This window comes from Sorex fumeus, unplaced genomic scaffold, assembly GCF_029834395.1.
Source record: "Sorex fumeus unplaced genomic scaffold, SorFum_2.1 ptg000151l, whole genome shotgun sequence".
In the NCBI taxonomy this organism is placed as follows: domain Eukaryota; kingdom Metazoa; phylum Chordata; class Mammalia; order Eulipotyphla; family Soricidae; genus Sorex; species Sorex fumeus.
This window is the reverse complement of record NW_026606208.1, coordinates 3,590,151-3,612,053: the sequence shown is the minus strand read 5'-3', so window position 1 is coordinate 3,612,053 and position 21,903 is coordinate 3,590,151. Positions and strand designations below refer to the sequence as shown.

General features: G+C 53.4%; 1 protein-coding gene across 1 annotated transcript in view; it reads right to left on the bottom strand.

The window, feature by feature from the left end:
* Positions 1 to 569: 569 nt before the first annotated feature.
* PHLPP1 (PH domain and leucine rich repeat protein phosphatase 1) overlaps positions 570 to 21,903 on the bottom strand; it is a 218,533-nt gene continuing 197,199 nt past the window's right edge. Inside the window, exons 13-17 of the mRNA XM_056106973.1 lie at positions 15,192 to 15,322; positions 12,909 to 13,013; positions 5,203 to 5,397; positions 3,121 to 3,349; positions 570 to 1,817 (exon numbers count right to left, since the gene is read on the bottom strand). Of these exons, the coding sequence (XP_055962948.1) occupies positions 570 to 1,817; positions 3,121 to 3,349; positions 5,203 to 5,397; positions 12,909 to 13,013; positions 15,192 to 15,322 (1,908 nt within the window). The remainder of the gene's footprint in view (positions 1,818 to 3,120; positions 3,350 to 5,202; positions 5,398 to 12,908; positions 13,014 to 15,191; positions 15,323 to 21,903) is intronic.

Below are 21,903 nucleotides of genomic sequence, written 5' to 3'. Positions count from 1 at the left end.
CAGGGAGGAGGAGGAGTCCGTTATTTTGGCCTTGTTGTCCTTTTGTCAAAACTACAAAACGTCGGAAGCGTCACTATACAACACTGAGCTATTTACAATAGAAATTTCTCAATCAACTGTTCTCTCAGAGAAAATTAGTGAATCCCAGTGACTTAAGTCACGTGACAGAGTAAAGCAACTCCTAGGAGTTAGTCTCCGTATTCTACAAATGTCTATCATTTTCAAGACAAAAAAAAAAAAAAGGGAAAAAAAAAGCCTTCCCCCCCTCCCCGCACTAAAGAAAAAAATAATAATACAGAATTACAATATTATTAAATCATTGAGCACTGGCAACCGGCCCTGCCTTCCAAACAGCAAAAAAAAAAAAAAAAGCCATCTTTTCTCTTTTTTTTTTAAAAAAATATTACATTATCATTAAGTGTTTCTCTGTAATATATTAAACCTTTTTTGTTCTTTGTCTTTACACATCTGATATGTTAGGGGGAGAAGTTAACAACAGATGTCAGGTGGGGGGCGGGGCGGGCGGCGGGGAGTGGTCCTGATGCTGCGCGCTCAGAGCGGCGTGTCGCTCAGAGCGGCGTGTCGCAGCAGTCGGCCGGCGCGGGCAGGGGCGCGTGCGCGGGCGGAGGCCCCGGCGGCGGCTGATGCTGTTGCTGCTGTTGCTGCTGTTGCTGCTGCTGCTTCATCATCTCCTTCACCTCCTCCTCCAGCTCGGGCGGGATGATGAACTGGTCGTCGGGGTCGGGCTGCGCGGGCGCCGCGAAGTAGCCGCCGGGCCGGCGCAGGGGCGCGTCGGCCGCCACCTCGATGACGTTGTGGCTACTCTCCTGGGGCGCCACCGAGCCGTTGGGCCGCCGCCGCCCGATGGTGCCCGCCGCGCCGTCCAGCGCCTTCCGGGCTGGCCCCGGCTCGTCCTCCGGGGCGCCCGGGATGCTGCCCTCGTCGCTGCCGGCCTCGCTGGGCGCGGGCGCGGACGCGGGTGCGGGCAGGGGCAAGGGCGGTGGCAGCGGCGGGGGCAGCGGCGCGGTGCCCTGTGCCGCCGCCGGCCGGTCCCGGTCCTTGTCCCTGTCCTTGGCGCGGCCGCAGTGGATGTCCACCTCCACCTCCACGCGGCTGCCGTTGCTGAACACGCCCTCGATGGGCTCCTCGTCGTCGCTGTCCAGGCCGTTGTCGGAGAAGGCGCTGGAGAAGGTGGCGCTGGACAGCTGGCGCTGGAACGAGTGGGCCGGGCCGGCCGCAGGGTGCAGGGTGCAGCGGGGCTCGCTGGGGCCGGCCACGCCGCTGTCGGTCAGCGCGCCAGGCGGCGGCTCGTCCGAGGCCGTGGAGCCCACCTCGCTGCTCATCTCCGACGTGGACAGCTCGCTGCTCATCTCCGAGGCCATGCCGCTGCTGGACGACGGCACGCCCAGCCCGTCGGCCGGCCGCTCCTTGATGACCATGCTCACGGCTGGTGGGAAGAGGCCCGGGCTGGGCGGCGGCCCCCCGGCGCCCCCGGGGCCCAGCTCGCAGCAGCAGAAGCTGTCCTCGGGCACGCTCAGCTGTACCACCACGGCGCTCAGGCTGTCGTGGCAGCCGTAGCTCTGCGCCAGCGTGCACAGCTTCTTGGCGGCCGCCAGCGCGTCGGGCACGTGGCGCACAGCGGCCACCGCCTCCTCGGCCGACAGGCTGTCCCACAGGCCCTTGCTGCCCAGGATGAAGAACTCGTCCTGCGGGGTCAGCGCCACCGACTGCACGTGGGGCCGCGGTACCACGCTCGGGTGCAGGAAGGTGTAGCCCAGGATGCGGGTGGACTCGGTCACGCCGTTCACCTTGCCGTCCTGCGGGGGAGGGGGGTGGATGAAGAGGCATCAGGGGGCCACCCCAGGAAGAGAGGGTCCCCACCTGAGAGGGGCATGGCAAGTGGATGTCAGGAGCCAGGGGCACCACGTGTCAAGTGGACTGGACACAGTCCCCGGGTGGGAACGTGATACCTCCTAGCCAGGCTGGGGAAGCCGCCTCCAGACCAGCTGCACGGAGAATCCGCGCGTCCACCCCAGGGCGGGCTGGCTGGGCTCCAGAGATGGCCCGGCTCAGATTCAAAGCCAAGAAGGGAGAAGGATGGGAAAGTTCTGGTGACCAGCTGGTTGGAGGGGGTGGGGGAGGAGAGGGGAGAGGAGGACGAAGCGATGGAGGAGGAGGAGAAGGAGGAGGAAGAGAGAGAGGAGGAGGAAATGGAGGAAGAAAGGAAGAGGAAGCAGAAGAGGAAGAAAGAGAAGAGGAAAAGATGAGGAAGAGATAGAGGAAGAGGAAGCAGAAGAGAAAGAGAAGGAGGAAGATACAAGGAAGAGAGAAAGAAGAGGAGTGGAAGAAGAGAGGGAGAGAGAAGAAAGAGGAGGAGGAAGCAGAAGAGAAAGAGAAAGAGGAGGAAGAGAGAAAGGAGATGGAAGAGAAAGGAAGCTCAGGAAGCAGAGGAAGGAGAGAGGAGGAGGAGGAAGAGAGAGGAGGCAGCAGGGAGAGGAGGAAGGAGCCCGGCACGCCCGCCAAGCGTGGCGACAACAGGTGTGTGTGTGTGGGGGGGGCTCTGTCCTGTCACTGTCCGGGGCCCGAGTCCCCACTGTCCTCTCCCAGCCGGATAAGCTGACCGGTAACTGGCCTTTCCGCACTGTTCCCTGGAGCCTGGACATCAGAACTCAGACCCCACTCCACCTCCCACACACAGGCAAGCCCGCGGGACGTCTCCTCATGCCAGGACCTATTCCTCAGCCAGTGGCTGCATCTGCCCTGGTATGTGGTAGTGTGAGACGGGGCAGGGCCCGCTTGACTCTTCAGGACGCATGAGCCAGCTGAAGCCGTGCGAGGGGGTGCGTGGGGCCGCGTGCAGTAGCCGGGGGCAGCTGCCGGCAGACACCAGTGCCTGGGGCTCCAGTGGGTGCCGAGGGCCGCCGGGTCAGTGCTGCAGCCTCACGCCCGACCTTGGCCACGCCCGGCCACTGGACCGTCTTTGAGCACGTCGTGAGGTGCTCGTTTGTGACAACCTGGAAACGCCATTTCTAGGCAAGGGCTCGGACCCGGGAGAGGCTGAAGGCCAGCCCGAGCGCCCGGCGCTCTAGCAGAAGGAAATGCCTTCCGGCCGCAACCCACCTCGGTGATGATGGCCTTGTGCCTCTTGATCCGCTTCAGCTCCTCCTCGCAGCTCATGACGTAGGACCTGGATAGCGGCAGCGGCTTCCCGTTGCGGCACAGGACCGTCTGGCACTTGCCCACGTTGGCGGAGGTCAAGGTGAAGGACCCGCCTGGGTCCACGGGGTCGTGCTTAATGTGGCAGAGGACGGCAGCGCCGCCCAGCTTCTGTCCGGCCGTGCCGAGTTTCCTGGGACGCAGAGAGAAGGGTGGACGGGAAGCTGTCACCTGCCTGCTACACACACACACGCACGCACGCGCGCACACACACACACGCATGCACACAAGGCTGCACCTGTGGGCTGCACCAGGCCTGGAGTGGAGGAATCCAGGGGCCAGACCCTGTCCCTGGGCCTGGCCTGAGGCTCCAGGGTCACATGCTGCGCCCTACATGCTCCCAAACGGCCACTTCTCTCCCTGCCTACCTGCCCCCCCCCTCCACCCCTGGGCCCTGGGAGAGGACAGCCGCAGAGACACTCCACACCTCGACACACCCGTTTCAGGAGGGCTCGGTTCTGTTTTTCAGGAGGGTGTGTGCTGGTGAGAGGTCTGACATGGGTGTACTGGGCCAGGCATGTCCTTGTCCTGCTGGGCAAGGACACCCGGACCCGTCGAACCGTTCTGTCCACTCTGCCCTCAGCAGGGGCACTGGAAATCGAGTCCCCAAGTGCCTACGATGCCCCTGTCATTCGTGATCATGAATCCACCGTGGGAACAGACAAAGCCCTGGAATGTTCTGAGCAACCACCTAGGGCCATGATCTCCCTCACAGGCCCTGCCAAGGACAGTGCCAGGCGGCGGCCCACAGAGATGCCCGTCAGCAGGGAGGAGCTGCACCTCCCCCCCCCCACAGTCTGCCTGGGCCACAGGAGGGGACTGTCCTGTCAAAGAACCGGGAGAGGAGCCAGGACCTGGGTCCGGACACGCCGCCTTTAGAGCCCCTGAGACAGGGCAGGCGTGAACCCCTTCCTCTCAGAGGCCACAGAGTCGGCTGGGCTGAGCAGGCCAGGACTGGCATCAGGGCAAAGGACCACGAGTCTCAGAGGCCTGAATTCCTGGTCTTTAGTCCAGTCCTCTGCGCTATGCGCGCCCGGGCAGCGGCTGCCATCTCCCCGCAGACGGGCTGCCTTATCTGCTTCTTCGAGAATAAGGTGTCGGAGATTCTGGCAGTCGGAACCCCTCCTGGAGTCTGACATGGTGGGACTCTGCTGATCAGCTGACTGGCTCCTACCGCTCTGCCCTTCACCTCCCTGCATTGTGGTCTCCCATCGGGAAAATGAGAGCAGTCACCACGCTACTGTCACCGGGTGACGTTGCCAGCCTGGGGGACCTAGAACGCTGACTGGGACCCCGTTGAGGCCCACTGATGTTCTGTTGTCCCCGGCTCCGTCAGCAGCGGCAGCCACCGGTGTCCAGCAGCTTGACTCCGCCAGGATCGCCCCCCCTACAAGCTGCCCACAGTGCGCTGACCAGCACGCCTCAGCAAGGGGACTCCCTCCACCCCGGGGCAGGGACGAACGGGGTGGACACAGAGAAAGAGGCGAGGTCATCAGAATCTTGGGCCCATCCCCCCGCTTCCCAGCACCCGGGACAACACGGAATGAGCAAGGCGACACCTGATCGACCGGGAAGGCCACACGAGGGACAAAAGGACGAGGAGGTCTCTGGCGGCGCTCAGCCCTCAGAATTACAACCTGTCACCAAGTCTGCCAGCCTTGCTTGGGGACCTGGGGGTTCAGCGAGCGGCACTGTCGGGAGCATTCCACTAGGGGGCGTCAGTACACGGGGAGAAGGTCTCACGCCAACTCCCTGGAGGCCTCAAGTTCAGAAATACTCTAGAAGGATCTCTCTTAAAGGGAAACAAACGGGGCCGGAAACCCTCACGCACCCGGGGGGCTCTGAAGAGGGTCCAGTCCCGTTGCGATCTGGAGTGAGGGGGCAGCGAGGGCTACTGACAGTCTGGGGAAAACCTGGAGTCAGGCCAGCCTGGGAGCCGGGTCTGGAAAGGGCCCCCACGCGGGGGCACACGGGCCGCAGCCTCACCTCTGCATGACGATGAAGGTGTTGACCATGTACTCCTCCTCGTTCTTGGTCTTCTGCAGCTCCTCGGCCAGGATGTCGCTCATGGTGCACTGCAGCAGGTAGGGCACCTCCACGTTGCGGTCGCCGTCAAACACGCCGTACAGGGCCTCCCGGTTGTCGCAGAAGTTGTTCACCGACAGGGCTGCCACACACAGCCTGCGAAGCAAGGGGGCAGGGGGCTCAGCGCCCCTGCCCGGTTGGGCCGGGCCCCCCTGGACGCGCGAGGTGCAAGGATGTCTCCTTACCCCGCCGATTAGGCTCAAGCAACTTCAGTGAGCACAGGGGGAAGAGTAACACACACATACGCGCGCACACACACACACATGCATACACACATACACACGAACACACATACACGCACATACACGCATTCACATACATGCACTCGGACACACACACACGGCGCACACACGCACCCACGCTTCACACCCGGTTCCCCCCACCCTTATCTTTTCACTATTTTATTGTTTTATTATTTTTTAAAATTTTTATTAGTGAGACACCATGAGGTACAGTTGTAGACTTACAAATTTTGGTGCTTGGGTGTCAGTTATACAATGATCGAGTACCCATCCCTCCACCAGTGCCCATCCTCCCCCACCACAGGTCCTAGCATCTCTTCCCCCCCCCCATCCCCCCCCCATCCCACCATGCCTCTGTGGCAGGGCATTCCCTTTTGTTCTCTCTCTCCTTTTGGGTGCTGTGGTTTGCAAAAGAGGCATTGAGTGGCAATCATGTTCGGTCTAGAGTCTACTTTCAGCATGCTTCTCCCATCCTGGGAGGATCCTCCCAACACCCTTTATCTGGTGCTCCCTTCTCTATCCGAGCTGCCTTTTCCCCTAGCGTGTGCGGCTGGCCTCCAAGCCATGGAGCAAACCTCCTGGTACTAATCTCAGTCACTCTTGGGTGTTAAGTCTCCTATTTTGTTACTTTACGTTCCCCAGATAAATGCAATCTTTCTGTGTCTATCCCTTTCTTTCTGACTCATTTCACTTAACATGATACTTTTTATGTAGTACCACTTGTATGTAAATTTCATGACTTCATCTTTTCTAACAGCTACATAGTACTCCATTAAGGAAGCTAAGTAAGGGAGACAGGCCAAGACTAAGGCTCCCCTATCCACATTCATTCACAGTGTAACTGTGACGAGCCTCTGCATTGGCAAATACAGAATGACAATGAAAGCACTGGAGCACACAGAGTACATCCACGGAGAGCAGCTACACACACAGAGCGTTCCTAACAGCGGGACTGAAGGAACCGACTGTACCCAGACAACAGGCAGCAGGACGTGCAGGAGCATCTGGGGGGTGGGGTGGGCAGGAGAGGGGAGACCCTGGCGGGACGCAGGCAGGTGGGGTTCACGGGAGGACGCTGGGAAGGAGAGATGCCCCGGGAGCGAGATCTGGAGGCCTGCAGCCACCCGCGAGGCGCGGTAAGAAGGAAACTGTTTCATAGCAACTGAAGCGCGTGCCAGAAAATAAAACCCAGAAGAAAGAGACGTGAGGGGGCGGAGGGAGCCGGGCGCCCAGAGGTGGCGGGGGAAGTTCCAACAGGCCGATACTCGAGGAGGAGCAGGATCTTCAAAGGACAGACGGGAACACGTCTGCTTCTGGACGGAGGTGTCCCCGGCCCCCGGAGGTGCGCAGGAAGTCGGGGGCCATTCCTGGCAATACTTGGCATTTTTCTGCATCATTATGGTTATTACTGAAGGAAGGGCTTGGGCCACAGCTGGAGGTGCTCAGGAGATGTTCCTGGCACTGTGCTCAGAGGTCACAGAGGTCACATCTAGAGGTCCCAGGGAACCCCAGGCAGTGTATATGGACCCAACTGGGACGGGCTGCAAGCAAGGCAAGCCCCTTAGCCCTGAGTCTTCTGGCCAGGCCTGCACTACTGCTCACAGTACTTGGCCTAGGGGTGTGGGCAGGACAGCGCAACGCTTGGGCCAAGAGAGGCAATGAAACGGCCACGAGGGCTCCACTGGGCAGTACACGGGGGCCAGGCAGTGCAGAAACTGGACGTGCTCCATCCATCCCTCTGAGTTAGTGCCCCCGTCCGGAGACACCACCCTTCCTCCGAAAGAGAAATGTTAGAGATTTATGGTTGAAAATATTTCAATTCTGATGAAAACCATAAACATCACACACACACACACACACACACACACGCACGCACGCACACATGAAGCTCAATTATGGGGTAAAGAAGCCCCTCCCAATTAAACAGAATAAAGGCAGAGGAGGGCACGGGACAACACAGCCCACAGAGGGACAGAGGCACCAAAGGCTCGTCAGCACAGTGCCAGAGACGTCTTTCAGGTACCAAGAGAAGAAGTCCATCAACTTGGATCGCTACATCCGGGACGCAGCGTCCAGTGCAGGCATCTCCAGATGCATGAACGAAAAGACTCAGCACCCAGAAAATGGGCACTTGAAGAAATGAAAAGGGAAATACCTGGGGTAGAAGGAAATAGGGCCAGACGGCCACCTGGGCCCACGGAAGAGCCACAGAGCACGGAGACCTGCTTGGCTGCACCTGCGCTGCGAACCCCTGGCTCTGAGGCATCCCAGCACCATCGCAGAACACCGGCTGGCAGAGCGAGGCCGGGAACAGCCCCGAGGGTTTCCTGCAGGGTGGTGGGGTGCAGCCCCATGCAGGGGAAAAGAGTAACCTGAGACGTGGAGTAGGGGAGTAAATGGGTGTCTGGGAAGGCAACTGGCCCCCAGGAAGCATCTGTCACGATGAGGGAGTGAAGGTGTCAAAAGGGACAGCAACTGATGAGTGTCCAAAAGGCCAGGAAGGCATGGCCACTGACAAGCAGCCATCAACACCGAGCGTCTCGGATCTCTCGTGTCTTTTCCGTCTAGTGCAAAATGTCTATCGCACCGAAGGTGAGAGACGCAATTGAGAAAACGATGGTTCAAAGTAAAAATTACAGAGCGGGAGAGACAGCGCACTGCAAGATGTTTGTGCCGTATGGGGTCAACTTGGGTTCCATCCCCGGCACTGCACACGGTCCTCAGAGCACCGCCAGGAATGATCCCTGAGCACAGTCAGGAGAAAGCCCTGAGCACTGCTGGGTGAAGCCCCAAAACCAAAAGAAAAAATTCTAACAATGGATTGTGGTGTGTTTATCGAGCAAAGAAGTAAAGCATGACAAAAATAACTCCAGGACTGGGGGAGGAAAGGGAAGAAGTGTCCATTATACAGTTCTCAAAATATGTGCGAAATGATTTGATTGGAAGTAAACTGCAGTGAACTAAAGGTATGCTGTAAAGTTAGAAACACACACACACACACACACACACACACAAACACACACACTCCTACTATCAATAGACCTACAGGTAAAAAAGCCTTGGTTCATGCTGAAAATGCCTCCCACAGTAGCCGGTGTCTATTATAAACTCTTAGCAAGCTTGACAGAGAGGGGAATTTTCTTAAATTGATAGTGGATGTCTGTACGAATCCCTTTGTGCACTGTAGGTAAGACTTTGGTACTATCTTCTAAAATCTACTCTATTTGGCATAAGGCTTACCAATCCCACTCTCAGGGATTTGCCCATAAGAACCTACATCCACACAATTTATATGTCACTTTTTGTAACAATTTTTACTGGTATTTGCTGAAGGCTTGAAACAATCTGAATAATTTCAAAGCTAGGCTAAAAAAGGCTAAACTAATGGAACAAAAAAAACAGATTGAGTTACCAAGCAATTAAAAAAAGGGGTTGGAAGATTTTTGCAAAGAGGACATACAGATGGCGGATAGGCACATGGAAAGATGTTTATCCTGTATTATCATTAGGGAAATGCCGATCAAAACACGGAGATGCCGCTGCACACCTCTGAGGCTGGAGAGTATCAAAAATAAGAAATAAGTATTGGAGACATGAAGAAAAAGTGAACCCCTCCATGCACTACTGATGAGAATGTAAACTGGTGAAGTTATCCTAAAAAAAAAAATCACGGAAATTTGTCAAAAATTAAACACAGAAATTCCGAATGATCTAGTAATCCCACATCTAGGTAATTGTCTACGTAAAATAAAAATGGGCCAGAGTGAGAGGACAGTGAGGCAGGGTATTCACCTCGCACGCAGACGATCTGGGTTGGACACTCAGCAGAGCAGAATAACACTGAGACCCCCCAAGAGTAATCTGGGAGCACACAGCCAGGATCGCACCCTAAGCACTGCCAAGCGCGGACCCCCAACAAACAAAAAAGGAAGGGAGGAAGGAAGCAAGGAAGAGGTAGGGAATCATCAGCTCCAAGGGAAATACACACCGCCATGTTTACTGCGGCATTACTGCCAGCAGCTATGACTGCATACAACCTAAATACCCATGTACCGATAAAAAGATAAAGCTGTGGTCACAGAGCCTGAACAGAACTGTACTTGACTGTGGCAGTGGTTCCACAAGTGGTTCTTCTGTCAAGATCCATAAAGCTGGGGGGCTAAAAGCGAAATTTTACTGAGTAGAAACCTCTGAACTACAGATAGATCATGGTCACGGTCATGGTCCCCCCATTGTTATCGATTTGCTTGAGCAGGCCCAGTAACGTCTCCATCGTGAGACTTGTTGTTACTGTGTTTTGGCATATCGAATATGTCATGGGGAGCTTGCCAGGCTCTGCCGTGCAGGCAAAATACTCTCGGTAGCTTGCCGGGCTCTCCGAGAGGGGCGGAGGAATCGAACTCGGGTCGGCCATGTTGGCTGCGTGCAAGGCAAACACCCTACCGCTACAGATAGATCAAAAGAAAAAAATCTGAGGCACCTGGTATGCACTGATACCAGAGATTCAAGGCTGAGAAGAGAATCTGGCCCCTGTAGGCGTGAGGTTCAGGGCTCCATCCCCAGCACCACAGAAAGAGAAAACAGAGATGGGTAACATCTCAACTCTTACGGAATCAATAATAACAGCAACACACTGTCACTGATAATAAGAATAGCCAGAAACAGGCAGGCTTGCTGAATACCTGCTGTTTTTTGGCCTGTGTAACTCCAGGGCCCATACCGGAACCCTCTGGAGATGGTGCCCAGTGCTTCACCAATGAGTTCAATTAAGAAGAGGTGAAACCACTGGGTAAGGGCAGAGGGGGGGCGGGGGGAAAGAAGAGCCCTCCGACTCAAAGCCTGACACATTTCTGCACCCCGAAATTCCTGCCTTGGTTGATTAAGAATTCTATGGCAAGAGGTGAAACACTGTCTTTCCATTGTTCATCGATTTGCTCGAGTGGGCCCAGTAACGTGTCCACTGTGAGGCTTGTTGTTACTGTGTTTGGCATATCGAATACATCACGGGGAGCTTGCCAGGCTTTGCTGTGTAGCTGGGATACTCTAGGTAGCTTGCCAGGCTGTCCGAGAGGGGCGGAGGAATCAAACTCATGTTGGCCAGGTCGGCCACATGCAAGGCAAACGCCCCACCGCTGTGTTGGGCTGGAGCAATAGAACAGCATGTGGGGAACTTGCCTTGCACGTGGCTCACCTGGGGCGACCCCAGGCTGATTCCTCCACCCCTCTCCAAGAGCCCAGTAAGCTACCAAGAGCATCACGCCTGCACTGCAAAGCGTGGCAAGCTAACCGTGGCATATTTGATATGCCAAAAACTAACAAGTCTCACAATGGAGATGTTACTGGTGCCCGCTCAAACAAATCAAATGAATAATGGGAGGACAGTGCTATACAGTGCTATGGCAACAGGTGACAAAACTAAGAGTGATGCCATTGAAATAAACGAAACAAAAGCGTCTTTTTTCTCTCCCTTCTCTAGCTGATGATAACAGTGAGAGTGGGCGGAGAGAGGCGTCTGTCCTGTCTTGCAGCTCCCTGGTCTCCTAGCCCGTCCCACAGCGCTGTCACCTGGGCTCCCTCAGTCCATGTAACGGCCCAAGAGGAAGGCAAGACATCTTCCCAAGGGGAAGGAGATGGAAGGAGAACAGAAGAGATCCCGGACACCTGGGGGCAGGGACAACTTCGGTTCTGTCCTTCCTTGGAGATGGGAAGCAGCGGACGCTCTTGGTCTATGTTACACCTTTTCTACAAAGCAACACACTTCCCGCTTTGGGTAGAACCAAAGCCCAGGGAGATGAGAAGGGACGGCCGGGGTCAGCGTCAGGGTCAGGGTGGCTGGGCTTGGGCCACTTTCTTATCCACAGAGGGGGTCTGCAGGGGCATTTATGAGTCAGATGCTGACCATCTACAATTTATTTCAATATAACAACAACAAAAAAGTTAAAAATATGGTGAGGGTAAGTATGTACAGGAACACAGATCTAATTGGCCACCAGCTTCATAAGTGTGTGTGTGTGTGTGTGTGTGTGTGTGTGTGTGTGTGTGTGAAGATAAAAAATTTCCACATCCAGACCTGTTTGAAAACCAATCCTGGATTTCCTGTCTGTTGCTCTGCCTTTAGAAAACAGCTTGCCACACTGATGATTCTGAGAACGATCAAGTCCTTTTAATCTAAACAAGGGAGAGATTCTCCCTGAAGAGACTTTGATGCCCTTACAAAGGTACTGAATTCTTCCCCCTTCACCCCATGAGAGTGACAGACGGAGCAGAGCACGCCTAAGCCAGGCGATATGTGCACTGCAGACACAGAAAGCGACTCTGCCCTTATCGGGCAAACCCACAAGAGGCGCAGGAACAGGACTCGCTACTCAGACAACAAACACGACACCCAAGGCTGCGCCCGAGATAGAGGCGAAAGATCACAGCACCGGCTCCAAAGTGTGGGCGGATCCTATTTCTCCGCTCCAGAGAAAAGAAATCCACCGGGCACACCCCGGGCCGACTCTGATGCTCCAGGGTCTTCATCGAGTCGATGCCTCCAAGGGGCGGGTAAACAAGGAAGTCACCAGAGGCTCATTTAATGGGTCTAGGTTTTTGTGGTTTTTTTTTTTCCTCCTTTTCTGAAGTTCCTCACTCAATTAATTCCAGCGCGCACCAGGGCTGAATATTAATGTCAGCTATTCTCGGATCATCTGCCACTTTCTTTGCTACCCCCACAGTCGGTTCTTGGAATTTGTACACCTTGGCTAATTAAATTAGAACTCTGCTAATTTATCAGATCAGCTGTTCTTCTAATAATAATCATTAATGTCTCTGCATCGATCGCAAGCCGACCCAAATGGGTTTGATTCGATTCTCGGGGGAAAAAAAAAATCAACCTGTGCATTTAGGACAGGAAAGGCGAGAACGGGGAAGCCAAGAAAGGAAGACGGGGATGGGCTGGCGAGGAGCTGACGTCCCGGGAGGGCCGAGCGTCGCAGAGAAACACGGACTGGTCAGGAAGAAACGTAAGCGATCGCCAAACCCAACAACCGCGGCCTCCGCTCTTCTCGTACTATCCGTGCTTGGCTCGGCCAACGGGGGCCGCAGAAGACAATAAAGGGGCTTGTCAGATGCATTTCGATCCCTAGGCCCTGAGCAAACACTGGAGCCTCACACAGAGTGTGTCAGTTACCCCGTATCCTAGCAACAGGGAGAGACGGAGATGCCACGCGTGGCCTGGGCTTAGGGTTCACATGTAAATCAGGGGGTGGCCTCACGGTGGGGACACTCGCCTGGGTGATGTGCTGGGAGGGAAGGAGGTACCGGGGAGAAGGGGGGGAGGTGGTGGGCGGCCCCCCCCTCCCATGGGGAGCTGCCTCCACTTACTTGTTCTTCACCCCCGAAGCCTCGGTGTAGCCATGACTCCACACGGCGGGGGCTCCGGACGCATCCCCCACGGACGGCTGGTCGATCTTGAAGCAGCGAATGTTGCTGCGGAGAGAAGCAGAGGAGCCGGGAGTCATTGGAATCGAAGGTGTAAATTGCGGCTTTCTGGGAGAAACGAGAGCACCGGCCTGGCGGCGAGGCCAAGTGCTTTCCACGGGGCTTCACGGATGCGACATCAACAGCTACTGCAGGTCAGGACGGAAACTGGGGGGCAAATGCGGCGTGAGGACGGGTGCCTGGACATGGAGAGGTGTGTGCCGGGGGCCTCCCCACACACTCTGGGCTCTGTCGGGGCAGGAAAAGCCAGCGCTCGGGGCTGGGGAGGGAAGAACGGAGCCGGGCCACAGTCAGCCTGTGAGCTGCCCGTCCCCTGCCAGCACCGAACACACTATCCTGAGGGCGTGTTCCTGGCTGATGTGCCATCCAGCCACTGTGCAGGTGAGGGCTCATTAAGTCGCTATGACATCTGCAAGCCTGACACGTTCTTATGTCACCTGGGTACCCATATGCCATCAACTGATTTCCCCCGCTTCTCCCGGGACCCAAACCAGAAACAGTAGAAGGGTCAACTCCCCAGTGAGTCTTCTTAAAGGAAAACAGGGCCCACCAGAAGCAGCCAGGCGCCCCCCCGCCCCCAACAGGAAGTGGTTCAGAAATTCCCCCCTCCACAGTGACAGGACTCCTGCTGATTCGGGTGCTCAACTCACTTTCCTCTCGGTTCCTCCCACAGGAGAAAAAGCTGCTTCCTCATCTCCCTGCCTAAAACTCTGCCACAACCACAAGGATGTGTTTGTTGGCATTCGGTTAACTCCAAAACGAGACAAATCCTGGTACCCTTTCAAAGAATCATTCAACTCAAAAGAACGGATTAATTAGTTAATAGCATTCACTTTGATTCTACACCTAGCTGGTGGCGATTTCTTTGAAAACAAAAACGAAAATAAAAAACAAACAAACAAAAAACCCCAACAATTTGGTCAAATAAAAGTTTCCACGCCCGGTTTCCAGCAATTATTCACGTTCCCCTTGTTCCTAAAAAGCTAAAAAAGGGGCTGGAGAGATAGCACAGCGGGAAGGACGTTTGCCTTGCACGTGGCCTACCCGGGTTCGATTCCCAGCATCCCATATGGTCCCTTGAGCACCGCCAGGGGTAACTGGTGAGTGCAGAGCCAGGAGTAACCCCTGTGCATAGCCAGGTGTGACCCCCACCCAAAAAAAAGGCAGAAAAAAAAAAGCTAAAAAAAATCTCATCGATGGTGCCGATAGAAAATCCAAAACAAAATCAAGGCTTCATGTCCCAGCAGGGTTCCAAATGTCCTATCCTCCCAGCAAGAGGGACACAGAGAAAACAGTCCACCATTGTTTGCTCTGCAACCAGGTCAGGACCACACAGCTCCGGGTAAACTGGCAAGCCACGCCAGGGTGTTCTGGAAGTGTAGCTGAAATCGACCACTATGTCTACGCTGTTTCTGAATTAGGGAGAAAACTGGGAATTCCGTTCCTAGAAACCTTTTAACTCTTGTTTTCATTCTGGGAAGGCTGAAGGATCACTCCCAGCCCGGTGCTCAGGGGGCCCCGTGGGGCCAGTGGTCAGAGCTGGGTCTGCTGCATCCCAGGGCCTTGGATGCCTCCTCCAGAACAGTCTCTGAGAAGCTACCCCATTCCCCAACCTACTTCTTAGGGAAAGGCATCCCTGTAGGTCCCCCCCCCCCCCCAATCCTGTCTCCCTGCCCATGGCGACAAAGGCCAAGAGCCATGAGCGTGGGGAGAGGGAGCCAACGACATCCTGGGCACTGACCAGCTCTCGGACGGCCAGGCCGAGCCCCTGACGGCACCTGACAGCAGACCAGGACAGACTGACAGGAAGAGCTGACCTTCAGGACCACAAACCAGGCCATGTCGGGCCTGGTCTCACGGCCACCAATCATGTTGGTGCTGAAGTGATTCCCAAGGGAGAGCCAAGAACGACCCCTGGAGTACTGCCAGGTGTGGCCCCCAGAACACAAACACAAAACCAAAAATACTCTGAAAGGACATATGAGCATAAACCGTTTAAAATAGATTTGCTCTTCGTGGAGGTGAACTCTAGCCCCTCGGCTCGCTGCCTTTGGAATCTGTCATGGTGACCGGGCTGGTGAGTGGAGGAAGGCTCAGGGTTCGTCCGGCACCACCGAGGCGGTCAGTCCCCCCCACCCCCCCTCCATGGCATCCCCAGATACTCACTTCAGCAGCTCCAGGGCCTTGTGCTCGAGGGCCAGGCGGGGGTTCCCGGTCAGGTCCAGCTCCTGTAGCTTGGGAGGCAGGTTCTCGGGCAAAGTGACCTCGCTGAGCTCATTGCAGCTCAGGTCCACGCACTGCACAGCAGGAGAGAAGCAGGAGACATGGTCGACAACAGTGCCGGGCCGTGCACCCGACCAGCCTCCCAGGCTTGCTTCTGTGTGCCCCGTCTCCCCCGAGAAGCACAGTGCAGCCTGCATGACAACACCCTCGAGTCATTGTGTGTTGGATTCTGAGTCCCCTTTTGGGGGCTGCATGTGCAGAAACCTTCAGTGCGGCCACCGTTCTGGGAACTTCCACATACAGTTATGGAAAAAGCCCTGGGCTGGGCAGCCCCTCTCTGAGAAGCCAGCGATTATACTATGCTGACCACATGCACAAAAGTAGCTTTGGCAGGACACACATGTGCATGTATATCTGGATAGGCACACGTGTTTGAATAGGCACACATGCACGTATGTGTGTGTGTGTGTGTGTGCGCCATGAACACCACCACTGTACACAAACCTAACCTCAAATATTTATTTAAAACTGATTTTACTAAGTGAAGTTTTTTTTTTTTCCTTTTTGGGTCACATCCGGCGATGCACAGGGGTCACTCCTGGCTTTTCACTCAGGAATTACTCCTGGCAGTGCTCAGGGGACCATATGGGATGCTGGGAATCGAACCTGGGTCAGCCACATGCAAGGCAAACGCCCTACCCGCTGTGCTATCGTTCCAGCCCCTACTAATGCAGTTTCAATTTTATACTTTCTTTGTCTAGAACACGAATTCCATTTCTTTATCCTTTTAAGTTTGTCTCTATTAAAAAAATTAAGCATTCACTAGAAAAGCCTTTGGGTAGGAGTTTTTATAATTGCTCACAAAAAAATCTCTGTACCCGTTTATGGCCCTGGGACAAGAATTACAATAGCAATTCTGACAGGGGGGAGGGTTTGGGTCACACATAGGGATGCTTGGGGGACTTGAATCCAACCAGGTCAGCAGGATGCAAGGCACATGCTTGAATCTCTGTGCTCTCTTCCGGTCAGGTCCAGCTCCTGCACACAGCTGCCCTGGTTCTGTTTGCCGCACCCCACATGGACCTGATCCCCAGATCTCCACCAGGAATGATCCCTGAGCATTGCTGCGTGTGGGGAGAGGAGGAGAGGGGAGGGGAATGGTGAGGAGAGGAGAGGAGAGGGAGAGAACCCGTCCTTTTCTTGAAAAGACACCATGCACTTTGTAGCTTGGCAGCTGGAGCTGGGACACATTCAATTACCGGGCTTGAGCTTGCATCTTGTAATATTTTTTTATGTGTGTGTGTATGTGTGTGTGTGTGTATGTGTGTGTGTGTGTGTGTGGCTTTTTGGGTCACACCCGGCGATGCATAAGGGTTACTTCTGGCTCTGCACTCAGGAATTAGTCCTGGCGGTGCTCAGGGGACCATATGGGATGCTGGGAATCGAACCCGGGTGGCTGCGTGCAAGGCAAACGCCCTAGCCACTGTGCTATCACTCCAGGCCCATGGCATCTTGTAATATTTTTTAAATACTTCAGATGAAGCTGAGTGCTAGAGCCCGTGATGGAATATATGAGACCCTTGGTTCCAGGCCCATCATAAAATAACAACAACTTAAAAATCAACTTTCTCGTGATTTTTTAAAAAATGACCTAAAAGGGTTGGAGAGAGACTACAGGAGTTCTTGCCATGCATGTGGCCATTTCACCTGCACCCCCAGTTTGATCCTTGGCACAGCATATGGTCCCTAAGTGACAGAGGTCACCCCTAAGGAGAGCTAAGAGAAGCCCCTCAGCACTGCCCAGGGTGGACCAAAGCTATAATCCCCACCCGACTCCCCACAACACCAAAACATAAAAGAACTTTAAAAAACTTAGAATAGTCTGAAAGGCAAACTCGTACTAAGAATTTTAGTGTCTAAAAGGTGAGCAAAATTATTTTCACTTAATAACTTGATTTAACTGGGTAAAATGAAAATCTAAGTTTTTTGAAAAACTATATCCCGAAATCACTTCAAACAGTGGTTTATGCGAACACCCGTACACAAAATGTCCCACATTCGTTGTTCCCAACAACAGCAATATAAAGTCACATTGCAATTTTAAATAATACTTTTCCCCGGGAGTCCATTGCAAGCTCACTGCAAAAAGTTGCGTACACTGAAAAACTTAGAAATTTATTCTATACTGAGAGATGCCTCCAGGCCGTGTGCTAGGCCGAGTCTCATCTGGGGCACCCCAGGGTGGGGAGTGGGGGGGTGAGCCCACCACCTGCCCACACAAAACCCTGGCAGTTGACAACCTCCATAACCCAGTCACTGCCATGCTCAAGGTCGGACTCCACAGACTCAGGATGAGTCTCATCCAGGAATGAATCTGCTGGAAAAACTCAGGTATGAGGGTTTGGTGACCCAAATCTCCAGGGTCTCATGGAGTTGGGATGGGCGACCTACTCCCATCCCCTTGTTCTTCGGAGAGACTGGCTGGCAGTCACGCCCAAGAACTGCCTCTGGCACCATGTAAGCTCATTAACCTCCGGCTCCAGAGACTCGTAAGTAAATCTTGAAAGAGATCAACAAGCTGCAGAGATGTTTCTGGACCCCCCAGGTCATCACCCAGTTAAAATTTAACCCCAGTTGTATCACCCATTCAAAATTTTACAACTCCTGGAGTGCGTGGCGGCATTCCTGGATATCTCATGCTCTCCATCACTGATGTACCAGGAGTAGCACAGCATATTGGGTGGGATATAAAGTAGAAGGCAACCAATCTCGATTAAGAAAATATTAACGCACAAGGCTTAACCTGTAACAACAAGACGTTAGTGATCTCTTATACAAGGGCTTGATTGCTCCACGGTCAGATACAACAATCTGCACACACTTTCTTTTAAGGGAATCTCTTTTGATCATTTTTAGCAAAGTATTCACAATAAGCACTGTCCAGTGGGTAGGGCGTTTGCCTTGCACATGGCCGTCGACCCGGTCAGCTCAGGGTCCATTCCTCCGCCCCTCTCGGAGAGCCCGGCAAGCTATTGAGAGTATCTCGCCCGCACGGCAAAGCCTGGCAAGCTCCCCGTGACGTATTTGATATGCCAAACACAGTAATAACAAGTCTCACGATGGAGACATTACTGGGCCTGCTCGAGCAAATCGATGAACAACGGGAGGACAGTGCTACAGTGCTATTCATAATAAGCAATACAAAATAATTTAGGGCCAGCTATTGGGGCAAGCTTGGGTGGGGGTTGGGAAAATCGGAAATAATGGTGGTAGGACTGGCGTTGGAATATTGAGTGTAATATATTATTGTGAACTTTATAAAAATAAAATAAAATTTTTAAAAAAGAAATTCAACTTAAATTTACCATCCTAATATTACCAGTATTAACATTATGAATTTCCCTGTCCCCTTAGCCTTATTATTAATATAAAACCTTCGAATCCTAAATGAAAGTTTCATTACACTTAAAATTGTATTACATTTCACCAAATGACCTTATCACAACCATTTCCCGTCTCTTCATTTGTATCAGCTTTAGGAGTTCCAAACTAATTGCAGTGTAAGTAGAGCCGTGAAGTGTAAGGAGAAGATCACTACTCTGAACAGAACATAGGAATATTAGAAGATGAAGATATAAGGAGAGGGGAATAGTCCTCTCCTTTTGATTTGGTGGGAACTGGAAGCTACGGTTGTGTGAAAGTGACTGCGGCTTTAATGAAAGGGGCCAGGGCACCGGTCAGTAAGGGGCAGTCCTGTTGGTAACTGCATGCCTCAGCACAGACAAGGCAAGCAAAGGTATCCACACCCCCAGCGAGACATAAGTTTATGGGCTGAACAGGTGCTGTGAGCTCAAATGTAAGGGGAGCAACAGTAACAAACCCTGTAAGGAGGGTGATGCTCTAGCAGCTGCTGGTAGTCAAATTGGCAACAACAACAACAACAAAAAAATTCGACTTAAAGGTCTAAAGTCTCAGAGTTCTTCAGTTGGGATGCTGGCGTTCTGGGCAGGTTCACTGGGCAGCTGAGTCCTAAACATGCACCGTCTGGGAGGCGGGGCTTGCAGGTGGCTCTGCTGAGTCTGCAGGTGCCATTCTTGCAGCCAGTTCCGCTCCATTGGGCCCCTGACCCTGGGTACCCCACTGGGGACCAGAGCTGGACCTCTAACTGCTCCCACTCTCAGTTCCCCGGCCCTCCGGCCTCTGTGCCGTTGGGGGGTTCTCTGGCAATTTATTCCTGGCTGAATGCACTACAATTTTCTTGAAATTATATTGGTCAAACAGAACATCAAGTCCGACTAAAACTGTAAGAGAAAAAAAAATTGCCTTTCCTTAAGGCCCTTTCTGGGATATAACTGAGAAAAAGTACTTTACTACAATACAAAATTCTGGTAGAAAACACAAAACAGGCCTGGGGAAACAGCACCACGGTTAAGGCGTTTGCCTTACACGCAGCCAGTAGGGAAAAAAAGTTGCTCCCGACCGCCATTCAGTCTGCCACCAACCTTTTGCCACTCCCTCCCTCAAACGTCAGGGTCGTCAATGACAAGGGCAACCCCGGGTTCTGGATGTCATGCGGTCCTCTGGGGCCTGGCACCGAGCTGCTCTGGAAGGAGGAGCCTTCAAGTGCTCCCTTCTCCCCGGCTAAATCCATCTCATGCTTTCAAGACCCCAGTGAGGATGGCTTCGCTGCATCCCCTATTTCAACCAGACACCTCTGGCCACAAGGATTCTGCTTATCTGTTCTTCTACTTGCCTCTGCACTCCTGGCCGGCAGGAATGGCGTCTTCCCGCTCCTGAATGCGCTACACTGTAAGGAGAAGGCGCCCAGCACACACTTCCATGAAGGATGCGTGAATCAACAACTGAGCTTACCAGGCGCTTACTAGATGGAATCTTTTGAGACGGTCCTTCAGCAGCTAATTCTGCTGGGTGGGAACCAGGAAACACAAGGCGAGGCTGACTCGAGTCTAGTGGAGTGAGTGGCTCTGCAAGGATTCGGAAACCTCTAAAATATGATTATCTTTTCCGTAAGAAGGCAACCAGCTTGGTAACTGGTAGAAAAAGAGAGGAACCGCCTTCTTAATTTCTACACATCGGAGGAGGCGTGTTCACGGCAATTACGTGACGCTGATAACTGGTGCCCCCATGGCATTACTGTAGATAATGAACCCTTGACTTACAAGTACCATTTCCTATTCTTTGAGTCATGTTTACTGCTGGGTGACTATTGAGAGACTCAACAAAATACCTGGAATGGTTAGCACTGAGGAAACAGAAAAATGTTGGGGCGAGGCTGGAAAGAAAAAATTGCACCAACATAATCTTTGTAGGATGTATCCCTGGCTGAAGGCACTACAATTTTCTTGAAATTATATTGGTCAAACAGAACATCAAGTCTGATTAAAACACTAAGGAAAAAAAAATCACCTTTCCTTAAGGCCCATTCTAGGACACAGCTGAGAAAAATTATTTCACTGTAATACAAAATTCGATATGCCAGACACAGTAACAACAAAGTCTCCAATGGAGACGTTACTGGGCCCGCTCGAGCAAATCGATGATCAACGGGAGGGCCTTTACAAAATTCTGGTAGAAAACACAAAACAGAACTGGGGAAATAGTACCACGGTTAAGGTGTTTGCCTTACATGCAGCCAACCCTGGTTCAAACCCCCCAGTGCTGCATACGGCCACCTAGGCCCGGCCAGGAGTGATTTCCGAGCACAGAGCCAGGAGAAAGCCACAAACACAGCTGGGTGTAGCCCCCAAACAAACAAATATATGAAACTGAAAAAAAGTTCACTGCCTTGTTGAGACAGGACTCGAGACTTTGAGGAAGGGGCTTGAGTGATAGCACAGCAGGTAGGGTGTTTGCCTTGCATGCGGCCGGCCTGGGTTGGATTCGCAGCATCCCATACGGTCCCCCGAGCACCGCCAGGAAGAATTCCTGAGTGCTTGAGCCAAGAGTAACCCCTGAGCATTGCTGGGTGTGACCCAAAAAAACAAACAAAAAACAAAACAAAAAAGACTGAGGAAAATTACTGCAGATACATTTGAACAAGGGCATGGAAAAATAGCCAGAGTATCGAGGATAAAGGATGATGGGAAAGTCTAATGTCACAAAAGCTCACATATCTTTACAACGATGCTTTTCTCACAGGGCAAGTCTGAAAAAACAGTCAATTGAGTACCAGTTTTCAGAGCAATGTGTTACGTATTATCTGTCCGGTCACTGACTGAGCAAACGACAAATGTCAACTGAGCCCGCCAGATTGACGGCAACACCTTGCTGGGTTCCTGCTTCAGAGCTGGGGTCCGCCCTGGAGTGCCCCCTGACCTGTGACAGTGGCACAGAGCGGACCCCGCCTGCCACCGCAGAGCCCTGTGCCCCCAGCCTGCTTCACTACTGAATGCATTCACCCATAATTCCCGGGAAGCAAATCCGGGACTCACTCAAAGGAATGTTTATCAGGGGCAGAGTTGAAGGCTGAGACCGGGCAGCTACTCCCAGACAAGAGGCGGCCATCAAGGACAGAGCCTGCCGTGTTGGTAACAGAGGTTTGTCCTCGGTACAGCAATGACAGCGAAGGGACACAGGGCTGAGGCCTCGCAGAGGCTTGTCCAGGAGGAAGTCTGTGATGCTGAGGAGGCCGACG